This window comes from Tachyglossus aculeatus, chromosome 10 (genome assembly GCF_015852505.1).
Source record: "Tachyglossus aculeatus isolate mTacAcu1 chromosome 10, mTacAcu1.pri, whole genome shotgun sequence".
Lineage (NCBI taxonomy): Eukaryota > Metazoa > Chordata > Mammalia > Monotremata > Tachyglossidae > Tachyglossus > Tachyglossus aculeatus.
In genome coordinates this window covers 2,051,969-2,073,698 of record NC_052075.1, presented here as the reverse complement: position 1 = coordinate 2,073,698, position 21,730 = coordinate 2,051,969, and the positions used below count along the sequence as shown (strand labels likewise).

The window sequence follows — 21,730 nt, the reverse complement described above, 5'->3', positions numbered from 1 at the left end:
TTGAATGCACGACTGAATGAATGATTATTACGAATTGTCCTCGGCCCAGCCCGAAATAGGAAAGTCCCGGCCACGTCCGCGTTCTCCAGAGAGTGAAATTCTTCTTCTCTTTCCTAGGTTTATTAAAGTTCTGCACTGTGGGATTCTGTGGAATTGGGAGCTTAATTGATTTCATTCTCATTTCAATGCAGGTAAGTCCTTACCAAGTGAATAATAATAATTATAATGGCGTTTATTAAGCGCGTACCAGCGTCACTCCTCTAGATTGTAAGCCCGCTGTGGGCAGGAAATGTGTCTGTTATTTTGTGCCGGCGCACTCTCCCAAGCGCTTAGTACAGTGCGCCGCGCCCAGTAAGTGTTCATCATCATCATCAATCATATTTATTGAGCGCTTACTATGTGCAGAGCACTGTACTAAGCGCTTGGGAAGTACAGATTGGCAACATATAGAGACAGTCCCTACCCAACAGTGGGCTCACAGTCTATTTATTTATTTTACTTATTACTGTATTTATTTATTTTACTTATTACTCTATTTATTTTACTATTACTCTATGTATTTTACTATTACTCTATTTATTTTACTTATTACTCTATTTAAATACAACCGACGGACTGACTTGTCAGAGGTCGTGGGTTCAAATCCCGGCTCCACCACCAACTGTCAGCTGTGTGACTTTGGGCAAGTCACCTCACTTCTCTGGGCCTCAGTGACCTCATCGGGAAAATGGGGATGAAGACTGTGAGCCCCACGTGGGACAACCTGATCACCTTGTAATGTCCCCAGCGCTTAGAACAGTGCTTGGCCCATAGTAAGCGCTCAATAAATACCATCATTATTATTATCATTGTAAGCGTGGCATTTGAAGATTGTAAACCCATATTTCCCCCTCGCCTCTCTGAAGGAGCTGGTCACCCCCAGCCATGCAGGAGGAGAGCCTTATTGTTCTTGTTATTGTTGTTGCTATTATTATTATTATTCTATTCGTTAAGCGCTTACTATACGTCACTGCTAATAATAATAATAATGATGGCATTTATTAAGCGCTCACCATGTGCAAAGCGCTGTTCTAAGCGCTGGGGAGGTTACAGGGTGATGAGGTGGTCCCACGGGGGGCTCCCAGTCTTCACCCCCATTTTCCAGAGGAGGGAACTGAGGCCCAGAGAAGTGAAGTGACTTGCCCACAGTCACACAGCTGACGAGTGGTGGAGCCGGGATTTGAACCCATGACCCCTGACTCCAAAGCCCGGGCTCTTTCCACTGCGCCACGCTGCTTCTCATAAGGAGGTCAGACACAGTCCCCGCCCCACCGGGATTTGAACCCATGACCCCTGACTCCAAAGCCCGGGCTCTTTCCACTGCGCCACGCTGCTTCTCATAAGGAGGTCAGAGACAGTCCCCGCCCCACCAGGATTTGAACCCATGACCCCTGACTCCAAAGCCCGGGCTCTTTCCACTGCGCCACGCTGCTTCTCATAAGGAGGTCAGACACAGTCCCCACCCCACCGGGATTTGAACCCATGACCCCTGACTCCAAAGCCCGGGCTCTTTCCACTGAGCCACGCTGCTTCTCATAAGGAGGTCAGACACAGTCCCCGCCCCACCGGGATTTGAACCCATGACCCCTGACTCCAAAGCCCGGGCTCTTTCCACTGCGCCACGCTGCTTCTCATAAGGAGGTCAGACACAGTCCCCGCCCCACCGGGATTTGAACCCATGACCCCTGACTCCAAAGCCCGGGCTCTTTCCACTGTGCCACGCTGCTTCTCATAAGGAGGTCAGACACAGTCCCCGCCCCACCGGGATTTGAACCCATGACTCCTGACTCCAAAGCCCAGGCTCTTTCCACTGAGCCACGCTGCTCCTTGCGTATCCTTGGGCAAGTCGGTTAACTCCTTTCTTCGTGCTTCAGCGACCCCATCTGTAAAATGGGATTGAGCACCACATCATCATCATCAATCGTATTTATTGAGCGCCTACTGTGTGCAGAGCACTGTACTAAGCGCTTGGGAAGTCCAAGTTGGCAACATATAGAGACGGTCCCTACCCAACAGCGGGCTCACAGTCTAAAAGGGGGAGACAGAGAACAAAACCAAACATACTAACAAAATAAAATAAATAGAATAGATATGTACAAGTAAAATAAATAAATAAAGAGTAATAAATATGTATAAAACATATATCCATATATACAGGTGCTGTGGGGAAGGGAAGGAGGTAAGATGGGGGGATGGAGAGGGGGATGAGGGGGAGAGGAAGGAAGGGGCTCAGTCTGGGCTCAGGGACATAGGACAGGGACTGTGTCCAGTCCGATTTGCTCGTATGCCCCCCCAGCGCTCAGTACAGTGCCTGCCACATAGTAAGCGCTTAACAAATGTCATACTAACAAGATATAATAGATTGGCCGAGGGCGCGTGCCAGAAAAAAGGGCATCGGGGCGCCACCATCTTTGCTCCTCCCCCTCCATGCCTGCACTGGGGCTAATTTGTGTTGCCAATTTGTACTTCCCAAGCGCTTAGTACAGTGCTCTGCACATAGTAAGCGCTCAATAAATATAATTGATTGATTGATTGATTGATAATCCCGGCTCTGCCACTTAATAATAATAATTAATATTAATAATAATAATAATAAACAAGGCCCTACTGAGAGCTCACCTCCTCCAGGAGGCCTTCCCAGACTGAGCCCCTTCCTTCCTCTCCCCCTTGTCCCCCTCCCCATCCCCCCCGCCTTACCTCCTTCCCTTCCCCACAGCACCTGTATATCTGTATATATGTTTGTACATATTTATTACTCTGTTTATTTTACTTGTACATATCTATTCTGTTTATTTTTATTTGTTAATATGTTTGGTTTTGTTCTCTGTCCCCCGCTTCTAGACTGTGAGCCCACTGTTGGGTAGGGACCGTCTCAATAAATACGATTGATTGATTGATTGTACATATTCTATTTATTTTATTTTGTTAATATGTTTTGTTTTGCGCTCTGTCCCCCCCTTCTAGACTGTGAGCCCACTGTTGGGTAGGGACCGTCTCTATATGCTGCCAACTTGGACTTCCCAAGCGCTTAGTACAGTGCTCTGCACACAGTAAGCGCTCAATAAATACTATTGAATGAATGAATGAATAGCTGTAATTCTCTTTCTCCTGATGGTTTTGTTGTCGGTCTCCCCCTTCTAGGCAGGGAGCCAACCGTCTCTCTAGGTTGCCGACTTGTCCTTCCCAAGCGCTTAGTGCAGTGCTCTGCACACAGTGGGCGCTCAATAAATACGATTGAATGAATGAATGAATAGCCGTAATTCTCTTTATCCTGATGGTTTTGTTGTCGGTCTCCCCCTTCTAGACTGGGAGCCTGTTGATGGGTAGGGACCGTCTCTCTAGGTTGCCGACTTGTCCTTCCCAACCGCTTAGTACAGTGCTCCGCACACAGTAAGCGCTCAATCAATACGATTGAATGAATGAATGAATAGTTGTAATTCTCTTTCTCCTGATGGTTTTGTTGTCAGTCTCCCCCTTCTAGACTGAGAGCCAACCATCTCTCTCTGTTGCTGAATTGGACGTACCAAGCGCTTAGTACAGTGCTCCGCACACAGTAAGCGCTCAATCAATACGATTGAATGAATGAATGAATAGTTGTAATTCTCTTTCTCCTGATGGTTTTGTTGTCAGTCTCCCCCTTCTAGACTGGGAGCCTGTTGTTGGGTAGGGACCGTCTTTCTAGGTTGCTGACTTGTCCTTCCCAAGCGCTTAGTACAGTGCTCCGCACACAGTAAGCCCTCAATAAATACGATCGAATGAATAAATACGATTGAATGAATGAATAGTTGTAATTCTCTTTCTCGTGATGGTTTTGTTGTCAGTCTCCCCCTTCTAGACTGGGAGCCAACCGTCTCTCTAGGTTGCCGACTTGGACTTTCCAAGCGCTTAGTACAGTGCTCCGCACACAGTAAGCGCTCAATAAATACGATTGATGAATGAATGAATATCTGTAATCCCAGAGAAAAATGTTCAGAGCTCCCACACCAGGAAGGGGAGGAGGACGAGACAGACAAAATTAAGGAAGGACAGTTTTTGCTTTTCAGCACTTAGTACAGTGCTCTGCACACAGTAAGCGCTCAGTAAATACGATTGAATGAATGAATGACTATATAATTCCAAGAAAAATGTTCAGAGCTCCCACACCAGGAAGGGGAGGAGGATGAGACAGACAAAATTAAGGAAGGACAGTATTTGCTTTTCAGCGCTAAGTACAGTGCTCTGCACACAGTAAGCGCTTAATAAATGCAATTGAATGAATCCCAGAGAAAAATGTTCAGAGCTCCCACACCAGGAAGGGGAGGAGGACGAGACAGACAAAATTAAGGAAGGACAGTATTTGCTTTTCAGCGCTTAGTACAGTGCTCCGCACACAGTAAGCGCTCAATCAATACGATTGATGAATGAATGAATGACTATCTATAATCCCAGAGAAAAATGTTCAGAGCTCCCACACCAGGAAGGGGAGGGGGAGGAGGACGAGACAGACAAAATTAAGGAAGGACAGTGTTTGCTTTTCAGCGCTCAGTACAGTGCTCTGCACACAGTTAGCGCTCAATCAATATGATTGAATGAATGAATGACTATCTATAATCCCAGAGAAAAATGTTCAGAGCTCCCACACCGGGAAGGGGAGGAGGACGAGACAGACAAAATTAAGGAAGGACAGTATTTGCTTTTCAGCGCTTAGTACAGTGCTCCGCACACAGTAAGCGCTCAATAAATACGATTGAATGAATTAATGACTATCTATAATCCCAGAGAAAAATGTTCAGAGCTCCCACACCAGGAAGGGGAGGAGGACGAGACAGACAAAATTAAGGAAGGACAGTTTTTGCTTTTCAGCGCTTAGTCCAGTGCTCTGCACACAGTAAGCGCTCAATAAATACGATTGATGAATGAATGAATGACTATCTATAATCCCAGAGAAAAATGTTCAGAGCTCCCACACCAGGAAGGGGAGGAGGACGAGACAGACAAAATTAAGGAAGGACAGTATTTGCTTTTCAGCGCTAAGTACAGTGCTCTGCACACAGTAAGTGCTCAATCAATACGATTGAATGAATGAATGACTATCTATAATCCCAGAGAAAAGTGTTCAGAGCTCCCACACCAGGAAGGGGAGGGGGACGAGACAGACAAAATTAAGGAAGGACAGTATTTGCTTTTCAGCGCTTAGTACAGTGCTCTGCACACAGTAAGCGCTCAATCAATACGATTGAATGAATGAATGACTATCTATAATCCCAGAGAAAAATGTTCAGAGCTCCCACACCAGGAAGGGGAGGAGGACGAGACAGACAAAATTAAGGAAGGACAGTATTTGCTTTTCAGCGCTTAGTACGGTGCTCCGCACACAGTGAGCGCTCAATAAATACGATTGAATGAATGAATGACTATCTATAATCCCAGAGAAAAATGTTCAGAGCTCCCACACCAGGAAGGGGAGGAGGACGAGACAGACAAAATTAAGGAAGGACAGTATTTGCTTTTCAGCGCTTAGTACAGTGCTCTGCACACAGCGCTCAATCAATACGATTGAATGAATGAATGACTATCGATAATCCCAGAGAAAAACGTTCAGAGCTCCCACACCAGGAAGGGGAGGAGGACGAGACAGACAAAATTAAGGAAGGACAGTATTTGCTTTTCAGCGCTTAGTACAGTGCTCCGCACACAGTAAGCGCTCAATCAATACGATTGAATGAATGAATGACTATCTATAATCCCAGAGAAAAGTGTTCAGAGCTCCCACACCAGGAAGGGGAGGGGGACGAGACAGACAAAATTAAGGAAGGACAGTATTTGCTTTTCAGCGCTTAGTACAGTGCTCCGCACACAGTAAGCGCTCAATCAATACGATTGAATGAATGAATGACTATCTATAATCCCAGAGAAAAATGTTCAGAGCTCCCACACCAGGAAGGGGAGGAGGATAAGACAGACAAAATTAAGGAAGGACAGTATTTGCTTTTCAGCGCTTAGTACAGTGCTCTGCACACAATAAGCGCTCAATAAATACGATTGAATGAATGAATGACTATCTATAATCCCAGAGAAAAATGTTCAGAGCTCCCACACCAGGAAGGGGAGGGGGAGGAGGACAAGACAGACAAAATTAAGGAAGGACAGTATTTGCTTTTCAGCGCTTAGTACAGTGCTCTGCACACAGTAAGCGCTCAATAAATACGATTGAATGAATGAATGACTATCTATAATCCCAGAGAAAAATGTTCAGAGCTCCCACACCAGGAAGGGGAGGAGGACGAGACAGACTATATATGTTGCCAATTTGTACTTCCCAAGCGCTTAGTACAGTGCTCTGCACATAGTAAGCGCTCAATAAATACGATTGATGATGATGATGATGATGATGACAAAATTAAGGAAGGACAGTATTTGCTTTTCAGCGCTTAGTACAGTGCTCTGCACACAGTAAGCGCTCAATAAATGATTGAATGAATGAATGACTATCTATAATCCCAGAGAAAAATGCTCAGAGCTCCCACACCAGGAAGGGGAGGGGGAGGAGAACGAGACAGACAAAATTAACGAAGGACAGTATTTGCTTTTCAGCGCTTAGTACAGTGCTCTGCACACAGTAAGCGCTCAATAAATACGATTGAATGAATGAATGACTCCGATTAAGGGAGAGATGACAAAAGGGCCGCTCGGCTCCCTGACCTTCCAGAATTCCAACTCTGCGCCTCAGTTCCCTCACCTGTAAAATGGGGATTCTTCATTCATTCATTCGGTCGTATTTATGGGGCGCTGACTGTGCGCAGGGCACTGGACTAAGCGCTTGGGAAGTCCAAGCCGGCAACAGATGGAGACGGTCCCTACGCAACAGCGGACTCACAGTCTAGAGGGGGGAGACAGACCACAAAACAAAACGTATTAACAAAATAAAATACGTAGAATAAAGATGTACAATTAAAATAAATAAAGATTAAGCCTGTGAGCCCCCCCGTGGGACAACCTTGTAATAATAATAATGATAGCATTTATTAAGCGCTTACTATGTGCAAAGCACTGTTCTAAGCGCTGGGGAGGTTACAAGGTGACCTTGTAACAACCTTGTAACGTCCCCAGCGCTTAGAACAGTGCTCTGCACGTGGTAAGCGCTTAATAAATGCCATCATTATTATTATTAGTATTATTATTGAAAAGTAAATAAACGGTCATGCCGGCCAGCCCATCCCCTCCGGATAAAATCGCCCGTGTGGGTCGGGGCGCCTCTTTTCGTGAGCCGGTTCGGAGCGAAAGACCTCCCGTTTGGACGCGGCGGCTTGTTTCGATTTGAAATCGCCTCAACCGGGCTGGGGAAACTTGGACGCTTAACAGAGACCATCATCATTATTATTATCATCATTATTATCACCTGTATATACGTATATGTGTTTATACATATTTATTACTCTATTTTATTTTGTTAGTATGTTTGGCTTGTTCTCTGTCTCCCCCTTTTAGACTGTGAGCCCACTGTTGGGCAGGGACCGTCTCTAGATGTTGCCAATTTGGACTTCCCAAGCGCTCAGTACAGTGCTCTGCACATAGTAAGCGCTCAATAAATACGATTGATGATGATGATGGACCGCCGAAGCCATTTGAGGGAGCGAGAACCGGGGGAGCTTCCCCCATCCCCAAGTTTGAAGTGGCCGGATTTCAGTCGGCCGGCAAACTATCGCCGGCCGGAGTCCCGCTTAGGGTAGGTGCTCGATAACTAACTTACCGCACCCCGGCATAAATGAACGGCACAATTTTAGCGCCGAATCGGTCCAAAGCCCGCTGTTGAGTAGGGACCGTCTCTCTATGTTGCCAACTTGGACTTCCCAAGCGCTTAGTACAGTGCTCCGCGCACAGTAAGCGCTCAATAAATACGACTGAATGAATGAATGAATGAAAGGAAATCCAAGCAACCCTTAACTGCAAGCGTTCTAAGCATATGTTAATATTTATGGCCCGCATATATTTGTTCCAGTTGGTCAAAACCTTTGGCATTTTATCCCGCTGCTTTTTTGTTTACCTCTGCTTCCCCCTCCCCCAGTAGTCCCTTGCCCAATTTTTTTTTTTCTTTTCCATTAAATATTCCTCCCCCGTGGATAGTAATGTTTTTCTGTTGGGCTGTAATCCCAGAAACATATCGTGCATGGCCTCGTGACCTCAGAAAACACATTACGGTTTCTCTTTTATGCTTCGTAGTGTTCGTAATGAAAATCTGGAAAAATCCTCTTTCCAAAAAAAAAAGAAGGGGGGGTAGGTCTTCGGTTCGGTTCCAACTTTAAATAACGGCCGATCCTTTCGCTTGTGTTTCTAAATTCACTCAGTTTAACTCTAACGGCGGATCCTTTCGCTTGTGTTTCTAAATTCACTCAGTTTAACGGCGGATCCTTTCGCTTGTGTTTCTAAATTCACTAAGTTTAACTCAAAGCTAAGTACTCAGATACTGTCATAGACGGTAGAGATATATACTATTACATTTTGGAAGCTTTCCCGTAGAGTGTATGTCCCCAGAGCTCAAGAATTATTGGTCAGTATACCAGAAATCCACCATACGAAACAGAATATCACGTTCAAAGACTTGAGCTTTGAACCGGGGTCCAAATCCATCGGGTGGGTATTTTACAGATGAATATACGCTACTTGATCGTCCTCTTTATCTGGGTTTGCTTGAGTATGGTTTTGGTCTTTACAAACACCTGTTCCTGTGTGAGATTGTCTTTTATATATGTATATAAACGTATCTGGGTTTTTTGCAAACATTACGCGTTCAGATATATATATGATATATATCAGTTATATATCAGTTCATATATATGAACGTTACGTCATAATGAACATCATATATATGAACGTTATATATATATACATACATATATATATATATATACATATATATATATATATTGTCCCCTGAGAGATTGTCTTTTATATACGCATATAAACTTATCTGGGTTTTTTTGCAAACATTATGTGTTCATATATATATATATATATGATATATATCAGTTCATATATATGAACGTTACATCATAATGAATGTCATATATATGAACGTTTTATATATATATATATATATAGTCCCCTGTGAGATTGTCTTTTATATACGTATATAAAAGTATCTGGGTTTTTTTGCAAACGTTATGCGTTCATATATATATATATATGATATATATCAGTTATATATCAGTTCATATATATGAACGTTACATCATAATGAACATCATATATATGAATGTTTTTATATATATATATATATATATATATATAGGTTGTCCCCTTGTGGGACAACCTAATCACCTTGTAACTTCCCCAGCGCTTAGAACAGTGCTTTGCACATAGTAAGCGCTTAATAAATGCTAAATGCTATCATTAATATTATATTAATTATATATTAATATATAATTGTTATATATATACACACAATTTTGGTGTATTGTTCTCTCCTGGATGTTCAATATAGTGCTCAGCACATGGTAAGAACTTAATAAATAGCCTGTATATACACACACATGCGCACACGGAATTGTAATACTGAAAGTACGCCGTAAAATATGTGGTCGCTGAAGTTCCTAGGCAGATTTTTCTGAAACAAAATCACCATCAGATTATCCCTTAGGGAAGAATGGACCCATTTAGGCTCCCTCCCACCCCCATCTTCCCTTCGGCGGGTCCCCTTTCCTTCTCCCATGCCGCCCTTCCTATCCCCTCCCTTCCCACCCCAACTTCGAGGCAGTGATTTCCAGAATCCGGACGGTTCCCACGCATATAAAAGTCATTTTTCCGGCTCCCAAGGAACTCGCAGTCTGAAGTGGAGATCGCATAGAGAGAGATACTCGCGAGAAGTAAAGGGAAGGGAAACGAAGGGGAAAAGGACCTGGAAAATCGTCGCTGGCCTCAGTGTCGGCACCCTCGAAGAGGGCTACGCTCCTTCCCAGCCGAGGCCGGGTCCCCTTCACCCCCTTCGGAGTCTCCGTCCGCCAACCCCGGAAAGGAGCGGAATTCCGCCCCGGGAAAAGCGAGGGGCGTGAATTCCGGCCCCCGTCGGCCGGGCGACTTCACTCGGGTGCCTCGGCGAAACCGAGGCTTCCAGGATCGCTGGAGAAATCATGAATAGTGATAGCCTCGGAGCCCGGCGCGGAGGAAAAGAAATTGAATAAGCGAGACGGCGGGGGAGGATTTAGCAAGCGCGCTTGCCCGCGTCGAGTTCAATTTGAAATCGGGATTGCCGTCGGCGTCCCTACAGAGCAGAAGCTCAACCTCATCTGCTCCGTACATCCTTCGGCTTTCTGGTGGTGTTTTGTTGGATGGTACTGGAGCGCTCACTGTGCGTCGGACACCGCTCTTAGGGCCGGGTTAGGCAGAAATTAATTAGACGGGACACGGTCCCTCGTGAGGCTCACCATCGAAGTAGGAGGTTGCCAACTTGGACTTCCCAAGCGCTTAGTCCAGTGCTCTGCACACAGTAAGCGCTCAGTAAATACGATTGACTGAATGAACGAATGAGGGAGACTAGCTGGCGAATCTCCATTTTACAGCTGAGGAAACCGAGGCACAGAGAAGTTCCGCGGCTCGCCTACGTTCACACAGCAAGAATTTAGCAGGGCTGAAATTAGAACCCAGATCCTCAGACTCCCAGTAAGCGCTCAATAAATACGATTGACTGAATGAACGAATGTGGGAGAATAGCTGGCGAATCTCCACTTTACAGTTGAGGAAACCGAGGCACAGAGAAGTTCCGCGGCTCGTCTAAGTTCACACAGCAAGAATTTAGCAGGGCTGAAATTAGAACCCAGATCCTCAGACTCCCAGTAAGCTCTCAATAAATGTGATTGAACGAGTGAACAAATGAGGGAGAATAGCTGGCAAATCTCCATTTTACAGTTGAGGAAACTGAGGCACAGAGAAGTTCAGCGGCTCACCTACGTTCAACACAGCAAGAATTTAGCAGGGCTGAATTAGAACCCATATCCTCAAACTCCCAGTAAGTGCTCAATAAATACGATTGAATGAATGAATGAATGAGGGAGAATAGCTGGCGAATCTCCATTTTACAGCTGAGGAAACTGTGGCACAGAGAAGTTCAGCGGCTCGCCTATGTTCACACAGCAAGAATTTAGCAGGGCTGAAATTCGAACCCAGATCCTCAGACTCCCAGTAAGCGCTCAATAAATGCGATTGACTGAATGAACGAATGAGGGAGAATAGCTGGCGAATCTCCACTTTACAGCTGAGGAAACTGAGGCACAGAGAAGTTCCGCGGCTCGCCTACGTTCACACAGCAAGAATTTAGCAGGGCTGAAATTAGAACCCAGATCCTCAGACTCCCAGTAAGCACTTAATAAATACGATTGAATGAATGAACGAATGAGGGAGAATAGCTGGCGAATCTCCATTTTACAGCTGAGGAAACTGTGGCACAGAGAAGTTCAGCGGCTCGCCTGAGTTCACACAGCAAGAATTTAGCATGGCTGTAATTCGAACCCAGATCCTCAGACTCCCAGTAAGCGCTCAATAAATACGATTGACTGAATGAACGAATGAGGGAGAATAGCTGGCGAATCTCCATTTTACAGTTGAGGAAACCGAGGCACAGAGACGTTCCGCGGCTCGCCTATGTTCACACAGCAAGAATTTAGCAGGGCTGAAATTAGAACCCAGATCCTCAGACTCCCAGTAAGTGCTCAATAAATGTGATTGAATGAATGAACAAATGAGGGAGAATAGCTGGCGAATCTCCATTTTACAGTTGAGGAAACTGAGGCACAGAGAAGTTCAGCGGCTCGCCTACGTTCAACACAGCAAGAATTTAGCAGGGCTGAAATTCGAACCCAGATCCTCAGACTCCCAACCCGGTTCTCTTTTGGCTGGGCCCGGCAGCCGCTTCTTTTCCTCGGCCCCGGGGAATCCGTGGCGTATCCCTGTGGTGGAGAAGGTGGCAGACGGATGAAGTGGCTCTCTAATGATGATGATGATGATGGCATGTTAAGCGCTTACTATGTGCAAAGCACTGTTCTAAGCGCTGGGGAGGATACAAGGTGATTAAGTTGTCCCACATGGGGCTCACAGTCAATCCCCATTTTACAGATGAGGTAACTGAGGCTCAGAGAAGTGAAGTGACTTGCCCAGAGTCACACAGCTAACAGTTGGTGGAGCCGGGATTCGAACCCATGACCTCGGACTCCAAAGCCCGGGCTCTTTCCACTGAGCCACGCTGCTTCTTGGCTCATTCTTCTCTAATGGACTCCGGGAGACCCAGTTAACGGCCCTGCCCGAATTTCCGTTCCCTGATTTTTATATCCCCCTCGTGAGATTTGAGGGGGGATATAAAATCATCTCCACGAGAAGCAGCGTGGCTCAGTGGAAAGAGCCCGGGCTTTGGAGTCAGTGGTCATGGGTTCAAATCCTGGCTCCGCCAATTGCCAGCTGTGTGACCTCGGGCAAGTCACTTCTCTGGGCCTCAGTTATCTCACCTGTAAAATGGGGATTGACTGTGAGCCCCCCGTGGGGCAACCTGATCACCTTGTATCCCCCCAGCGCTTAGAACAGTGCTTTGCATCATCATCATCATCATCATCATCATCAATCGTATTTATCGAGCGCTTACTATGTGCAGAGCACTGTACTAAGCGCTTGGGAAGTACAAATTGGCAACATATAGAGACAGTCCCTACCCAACAGTGGGCTCACAGTCTAAAAGGGGGAGACAGAGAACAAAACCAAACATACTAACAAAATAAAATAAATAGGATAGATATGTACAAGTAAAATAAATAAATAGAGTAATAAGACATAGTAAGCGCTTAATAAATGCCATCATTATTATTATTATTATTTGGGAGAATCGTTTCTCCCAGCCGCTCTGTCCCGGATGTGTCCCGAGACGGGTTTCTGTCACGGCGCTTTGAACGGCGCCCGGCACGTAGTAAGCGCTTAGCAAGTACAGGGATTATTAAACGGTTTCCAGCGTTCATTGTGAAGGGGGGAAAAGAGGACGCCCCACTGCCTCCAAGTTGGGGTGGGAAGGGAGGGAATGGGAAGGGCAACATGGGAGAAGGAAAGGTTAAGCGCTTAGTACAGTGCTCTGCACATAGTAAGCGCTCAATAAATACGACTGATGACGATGAAAGGGGACCCGCTGAAGGGAAGATGGGGGTGGGAGGGAGCCTAAATGGGTCCATTCTTCCCTAAGGGATAATCTGATGGTGATTTCGTGTCAGAAAAATCTGTCTTGGAACTTCCACATATTTTACGGCGTACTTTCCGTATTACAATTCCGTGTGTGCGTGTGTGTGTATACAGGCTATTTATTAAGTTCTTACCATGTGCTGAGCACTATATTGAACGTCCAGGAGAGAATATACCAAAATTGTTGTATATATCATCATCAATCGTATTTATTGAGCGCTTACTGTGTGCAGAGCACTGTACTAAGCGCTTGGGAAGTACAAGTTGGCAACATCTAGAGACGGTCCCTACCCAACAGTGGGCTCACAGTCTAAAAGGGGGAGACAAAACCAAACATACTACAAAATAGAATAGATATGTACAAGTAAAATAGAGTAATAAATCTGTACAAACATATATACGGGTGCTGTGGGGAAGGGAAGGAGGTAAGATGGGGGGATGGAGAGGGGGACGAGGGGGAGAGGAAGGAAGGGGCTCAGTGTGGGAAGGCCTCCTGGAGGAGGTGAGCTCTCAGCAGGGCCTTGAAGGGAGGAAGAGAGCTAGCTGGGCGGATGGGCAGAGGGATTGGGGCCATTCCCCTTTTCGACTGCGAGCCCACTGTTGGGTAGGAACCGTCTCTATATGTTGCCAATTTGTACTTCCCAAGCGCTTAGTACAGTGCTCTGCACGTAGTAAACGCTCAATAAATACGATTGATGATGATGATTGGTCGATGGCGGGACGGGCGAGAGCGAGGACGGTGAGGAGGTTGGCGGCGGAGGAGCGGAGGGCGCGGGCTGCGATGGAGAAGGACAGAAGGGAGGGGAGGGAGGAGGGGGCCAGGGGATGGACGGCCTGGAAGCCCAGGGTGAGGAATTTCTGCCTGATGCGCAGATTAATTGGGAGCCACTGGAGATTTTTTGAGGAAAAATCTCTGACGCCTTGACACCAGTCCACATGTTTTGTTGCCTGTCTCCCCCTTTTAGACTGTGAGCCCGTTGTTGGGTAGGGACCGTCTCTAGATGTTGCCAACCTGGACTTCGCTTCTCTGGGCCTCAGTTCCCTCATCTGTAAAATGGGGATGAAGACCGTGTCCCCCCCTTTTAGACTGTAGGGTAGGGACTGTCTCTATTTGTTGCCAATTTGTACTTCCCAAGCGCTTAGTACGGTGCTGTGCACATAGTAAGCGCTCAATAAATACGATTGATGATGATGTGAGCCCCGCATGGGACAACCTCCTATCCTTGTGTTCCCCCCGGCGCTTAGAACAGTGCCTTGCACGTAGTGAGCGCTTAACAAATACCAACATTATTATTATTATTATTGGATTGAGCGCTTAACAAATACCAACGTTATTATTATTATTGGATGGTTTGAACCCAGGGAGAAATTCCCTCCGGGAACTCAGCTCCCGCGCGACTTTTGAATGCTTTGGCCAACTGTCTTGCAGATTGTCGGGCCCTCAGACGGCACAAGCTACATCATCGATTATTACGGCGCCAGACTGACGAGGCTGAGCATCACAAACGAGACGTTTAGGAAGACGCAGACCTACCCCTGACGGAGGGGTTCAGGGCGGTTGAGCGGTAAGCAACCCGTCTGTTCAGTTTCTCCCCTTCAGTTCACTGGCTCAGTGGAAAGAGCCCGGGCTTTGGAGTCAGAGGTCATGGGTTCGAATCCCGACTCCGCCACATGGCTGCTGTGTGATCGTGGGCAAGTTACTTCCCTTCTCTGGGCCTCAGTTCCCTCGTCTGTAAAATGGGGATTAAGACCGTGAGCCCCACATGGGACAAACTGATCACCCTGTATCTTCCCCAGTGCTTAGAACAGTGCTTTGCACATAGTAAGCGCTTAACAAATGCCAATTACTATTATTATGATAATAACGGTATTTGTTGAGCGCTTACTAGGTGCCAGGCACTGTACTAAGCGCTGGGGCGGATACAAGCAAATCGAACGCCGCTCGTGGTGTCTTCCTCCCTTCAAGGCCCTACTGAGAGCTCACCTCCTCCAGGAGGCCTTCCCACACTCAGCTCCCTCCTCCCTCCCTTCCCCACAGCACCTGTATATATATATGTTTGTACGGATTTATTACTCGATTTATTTTACTTGTACATATCTATTCTATTTATTTTATTTTGTTAATATAATACTAATGGTATTTGTTAAGCACTTACTATGTGCAAAGCCCTGTTCTAAGCGCTGGGGGGATACAAGGTGATCAGGTTGTCCCACGTGGGGCTCACAATCTTAACCCCCATTTTGCAGATGAGGGAACTGAGGCCCAGAGAAGTGAAGTGACTTGCCCAAAGTCACACAGCTGACAGTTGGCGGAGCGGGGATTTGAACCCATGACCTCCGACTCCAAAGCCCGGGCTCTTTCCGCTGAGCCACGCTGCTTCTCTAATATGTTAATACGTTTTGTTTTGTCATATGTCTCCCCCTTCTAGACTGTGAGCCCGCTGTTGGGTAGGGACCGCCTCTATATGTCGCCAACTTGGACTTCCCAAGCGCTTAGTACAGTGCTCGGCACACAGGAAGCGCTCAATAAATACGATTGATTGATTGATTGATTGAGTTGGACGCGTTCCCTTTCCCATGTGGGGCTCACAGTCTCAATCCCGATTTTAAAGAAGTACATATGTCCGTAGCCGTCATTTCATTTCTTTGTATTTCTGTCTGTCTCCCCCCACCTCTAATGATAACGTTTGTTAAGCGCTCACTATGTGCAAAGCACTGTCCTAAGCGCTGGGGGGGGACACAAGGTGATCAGGTTGTCCCACGGGGGGGGGGGGGTCACAGTCTTAATCCCCATTTTACAGATGAGGGAACTGAGGCCCAGAGAAGGGAAGTGACTTGCCCAAAGTCACCCAGCTGACAAGTGGCGGAGCCGGGATTCGAACCCATGACCTCCGACTCCAAAGCCCGGGCTCTTTTCCCCTGAGCCACGTTGCTTCTCTCGAGTGTGCATCTCCAGGCCACGGTGCTCTCACTCTATACGCTGGTGCTCGGGGGCCGAGTCAGTTCATTGTCAATAATAATAATAATAATGATGGCATTTATTAAGCGCTTACTATGTGCCAGGCACTGTTCTAAGCGCTGGGGTAGATACAAGGTAATCAAGTTGTCCCACGGGGGGCTCACAGACTTCATCCCCATTTTCCAGATGAGGGAACTGAGGCCCAGAGAAGTGAAGGGACCTGCCCAGAGTCACCCAGCTGACAAGTGGCGGGGCCGGGATTCGAACCCCTGACCTCTGACTCCAAAGCCCGGGCTCTTTCCACTGAGCCACGCGGCTTCAATACACAAAGAGCTCTTTGTCTCAGCAAACTTTTAAAAATAATTGGCCAGATAATAGGAAACAAGTTTCTTTCCCCGACCGGCCATTTTGCCGAAAAGTACTTTAAAACTAAGTAAAATTGTTTTTCACTCAGGGTACATTTATTTATTAGGTTTATTTTGATCAGCCCGGGCTTAGAATGCCCTTCTATTCAATCAATCAATCAATCGTATTTATTGAGCGCTTACTATGTGCAGAGCACTGTACTAAGCGCTTGGGAAGTACAAATCGGCAACATATATTCTCAATTATATACTTCTATGGTCATTCCCCGACTCAAGAGCGTTTCGTTCACCGACTCTCTCGAGTTTCTCCCGGTTTTCCTGAAACTACGGGTTCCTTCACTTGCCTCGGGGAATTTCGATTCCGATTCCGAAGGATGGCAAGGAAAAGACGGGGCCGTGAGCGTAGAAGTGCTGTGTGTGAGCTTTCAGCGCTTAGGACAGTGCTTTGCGCATAGTAAGCGCTTAATCAATCAATCGGTCGTATTTATTGATACGATAAATTATTATCGTATCGTAATTAATAAATTATTAAGCAGGCAGGCGGCAGAGCTGGGATACTAAAGTCCACCTCGAGAGAGCAGGTGAAATAGGTAGTAACGGGAAGAACGTTTAATAAATGCCATTATTGTTATTATTATCATTATCAGTTATAATAATAAGCCCACTGTTGGGACCGTCTCTATATGTTGCCAGCTTGTACTTCCCAAGCGCTTAGTACAGTGCTCTGCACACAGTAAGCGCTCAATGAATACGATTGATTGATTAATAATAATGATGGCATTTATTAAGCGCTTACTATGTGCAAAGCACTGTTCTAAGCGCTGGGGAGGTTACAAGGTGATCAGGTTGTCCCATGGGGGGGTCACAATCTTAATCCCCATTTCACAGATGAGGTCACTGAGGCCCAGAGGAGTGAAGCGGCTTGCCCAAAGTCACACAGCTGGCAATTGGCAGAGCCGGGATTTGAACCCACGACCTCTGACTCCAGAGCCCGTGCCCTTTCCACTGAGCCACGCTGCTTTTCTAAGCATAATAAGCAAAATAATAATGTAATTGTTCAATTAACAATTTAACTTAATAACTGAATAATAATAATGTAATTGTTCAATTAATAATTTAGCTTAATAACTGAATAATACTAATTTGGGGAAGCGCTGTGAGCCAGGAACCATACGCAGGGCTGGAGCAGAAACCAGATAATCACGTCAGATACAGTCCCTAATCCCACCTTGGGTTCACAGTCGAAGGGACAGGTATCGCCTCCCCATTTTCCAGATGAGGAAACTGAGGCAAGGAGGAGTTAAAAGACTTGCCCCGGCAGGCCGGCGGCAGTGCCAGGATTCTAAAGTCCAGCTCGAGAGAGCAGGCGAAATAGGTAGTAACGGGAAGAACATTTAATAAATGTCATTATTATTATTATCGGTTATAATAATGATAGCATTTATTGAGCGCTTACTATGTGCAAAGCACTGTTCTAAGCGCTGGGGAGGTTACAGGGTGATCAGGTTGTCCCACGGGGGGCTCACAATCTTAATCCCCATTTTACAGATGAGGTCACTGAGGCCCAGAGGAGTGAAGTGGCTTGCCCAAAGTCACACAGCTGGCAATTGGCAGAGCCGGGATTTGAACCCGCGACCTCTGACTCCAGAGCCCGGGCCCTTTCCGCTGAGCCACGCTGCTTCTCTAAGCATAATAAGCATAATAATAATGTAATTGTTCAATTAATAATTTAACTTAACTGAATAATAATAATGTGATTGTTCCATTAATAATTTAGCTTAATAACTGAATAATACTAATTTGGGGAAGCGCTGTGAGCCAGGAACTATGCGCAGGGCTGGAGCAGAAACCGGATAATCACGTCAGATACAGTCCCTAATCCCACCTTGGGTTCACAGTCGAAGTCGAAGGGACAACAGGTATCGCCTCCCCATTTTCCAGATGAGGAAACTGAGGCAGGGAGGAGTTAAAAGACTTGCCCCGGCAGGCCGGCGGCAGAGCTAGGATTTTAAAGTCCAGCTCGAGAGAGCAGGCGAAATCATCATCATCGTCATCAATCGTATTTATTGAGCGCTTACTGTGTGCAGAGCACTGTACTAGGCGCTTGGGAAGTACAAGTTGGCAACATCTAGAGACAGTCCCTACCCAACAGTGGGCTCACAGTCTAAAAGGGGGAGACAGAGAACAAAAGCAAACATACTAACAAAATAAAATAAATAGAATAGATATGTACAAGCAAAATAAATAAATAAATAAATAGAGTAATAATAGGTAGTAACGGGAAGAACGTTCAATAAGCTGTTGCCGGGAGCAGTGCGCACTGTACTATGTGCTTGGGATTTAGCCCATTGCCTAATAATAATAATCATCATCATCAATCGTATTTATTGAGCGCTTACTATGTGCAGAGCACTGTACTAAGCGCTTAATAATAATAATAATGGCATTTGTTAAGCGCTTACTATGTGCGAAGCACTGTTCTAAGCGCTGGGGGGATACAAGGTGATCAGGCTGTCCCACGTGGGGCTCCCAGTCTTCATCCCCATTTTCCAGATGAGGGAACTGAGGCCCAGAGAAGTGAAGCGACCTGCCCAAAGTCACCCAGCTGACAAGTGGCGGGGCCGGGATTCGAACCCATGACCTCTGACTCCAAAGCCCGGGCTCTTTCCACTGAGCCGCGCTGCCTAAGAGTCCACGGAAATGAAGACCTTGGTACGTCAGTCGGGAGGAACGACGGAAAACGACTCTCCGACGTGTGGAAGTCCATTCCGTACCTCAGGAAATGCGGGGCCTTAGCAGATGGTGATGATGATGGTATTTGGTAAGCGCTTACTATGTGCCAAGCACTGTTCTAAGCGCTGGGGGAGATACAAGATTATCAGGTTGTCCCACGGGGGGCTGACACTTTTAATCCCCATTTTACAGATAACTGAGGCACAGAGAAGTTACGTGACTTGCCCAAGGTTATGCAACTGACAAGTGGAGGAGGCGAGATTTGAACCCATGACCTCCGACTTGCAAGCCCGGGCTCTTTCCACTGGGCCAAGCTGCAGGGCACTGTACTAAGCGCTGGACAACGTAAAGAGACTCCCTACCCAACAGCGGGCTCGCAGTCTAGAAGGGGGAGACGGACAACAAAACATGGAGACGGGTGGCACATACTAAGCGCTTAAATACCACTATTATTATTATTATTATTATTGTTATTATTATGACTTTAAGGGGATATTTGCGAAGATCAAAGAGCCCGGGCTTTGGAGTCAGAGGTCATGGGTTCGAATCCCGGCTCCGCCACATGTCTGCTGTGTGACCTTGGGCAAGTCACTTCTCTGAGCCTCAGTTCCCTCATCTGTAAAATGGGGATTAAGACTGTGAGCCCCACGTGGGGCAACCTGATCACTTTGTATCCCCCCCAAGCGCTTAGAACAGTGCTTTGCACATAGTAAGCGCTTAACAAATGCCAACATTATATAATAATCATTATATTATAATGTTATAATGTTATTATATAATTATATATAATATATACATATAATTATATAATAACATTATATAACATTATATAACTTATATTATATATATTATATGTTATTATTATATATAATATATAATTATATAATAACATTCTATAACATTATATAACATTATATAACATATATGTTATTATTATATATAATATATAATTATATAATAACATTATATAACATTATATAACATATATTATAATGTTGTAATGTTATTATATAATTATAGATTATATTATTATAATGTTATAATGTTATAATGTTATTATATAATTATATTATTATTATTATTATTATTATTATTATTATTATATATCGCTCGCGTCGTACCCGTCGTGTCGTAACCTATTTCCTCTTTCTCGCTAGGTTTCCCCGTTGCAATGGAAAACTCCCGGAATATAAAAATCCCCTCCCACCGTGGTGTCCCACTTGCCTTCCCACACCCCACTGTGAGTTTTGGTGGCACCAATCGTCATCATTATTGTTAATTTTTTATTTTTATTTTTTAAGGAAAAATGGATTCTGGGGATTCTAGCCACCAGACTTTTTCTGAGAGCCTCCCCTCGGCTCTCTGAGGCCGTCTCTGTGAGATGTGATTTTTCCCAGCCCTCTTGCCTTGCAAATCCTTTCCCAGAGGCCCCTCTCCTCCTCTTCCTAATAAAAACAAGACCCTCTCCTCCTCTTCCTAATAAAAACATGAAAACGCCTACTCCGCTGTCCTTTCTTCCTTTCAAGCGCGGCTTCTTTCCTGGTTTCCAGAGAAGCAGCGCGGCTCGGTGGAAAAGAGCCCGGGCTTTGGAGTCCGAGGTCACGGGTTCAAGTTCCGGCTCCGCCAGTTGTCAGCTGGGTGACTTTGGGCAAGTCAATCAATCAATCGTATTTATTGAGCGCTTACTGTGTGCGGAGCACTGTACTAAGCGCTTGGGAAGGACAAGTCGGCAACCTAGAGTGACGGTTGGCTCCCAGTCTAGAAGGGGGAGACTGACAACAAAACCATCAGGAGAAAGAGAATTACAACTATTCATTCATTCAATCGTATTGATTGAGCGCTTACTGTGTGCAGAGCACTGTACTAAGCGCTTGGGAAGGACAAGTCGGCAACCTAGAGAGACGGTCCCTACCCAACAACAGGCTCCCAGTCTAGAAGGGGGAGACCGACAACAAAGCCATCAGGATAAAGAGAATTACGGCTACTCATTCATTCATTCAATCGTATTTATTGAGCGCCCACTGTGCGCAGAGCACTGCACTAAGCGCTTGGGAAGGACAAGTCGGCAACCTAGAGGGACGGTTGGCTCCCTGTCTAGAAGGGGGAGACTGACAACAAAACCATCAGGAGAAAGAGAATTACAACTATTCATTCATTCAATCGTATTGATTGAGCGCTTACTGTGTGCAGAGCACTGTACTAAGCGCTTGGGAAGGACAAGTCGGCAACCTAGAGAGGCGGTCCCTACCCAACAACAGGCTCCCAGTCTAGAAGGGGGAGACCGACAACAAAGCCATCAGGATAAAGAGAATTACGGCTACTCATTCATTCATTCAATCGTATTTATTGAGCGCCCACTGTGCGCAGAGCACTGCACTAAGCGCTTGGGAAGGACAAGTCGGCAACCTAGAGAGACGGTTGGCTCCCTGCCTAGAAGGGGGAGACCCAC

The 21,730-nt window shown here is 45.9% G+C and overlaps 1 protein-coding gene across 1 annotated transcript in view; it reads left to right on the top strand.

Moving 5' to 3' along the window:
- Positions 1-20,781, top strand: part of TM2D1 (TM2 domain containing 1) — a 44,742-nt gene extending 23,961 nt beyond the window's left edge. The window contains exons 5-7 of the mRNA XM_038752779.1: positions 118-191; positions 14,654-14,789; positions 20,439-20,781. Of these exons, the coding sequence (XP_038608707.1) occupies positions 118-191; positions 14,654-14,764 (185 nt within the window). The 3' untranslated portion in view covers positions 14,765-14,789; positions 20,439-20,781. The remainder of the gene's footprint in view (positions 1-117; positions 192-14,653; positions 14,790-20,438) is intronic.
- Positions 20,782-21,730: the final 949 nt, after the last annotated feature.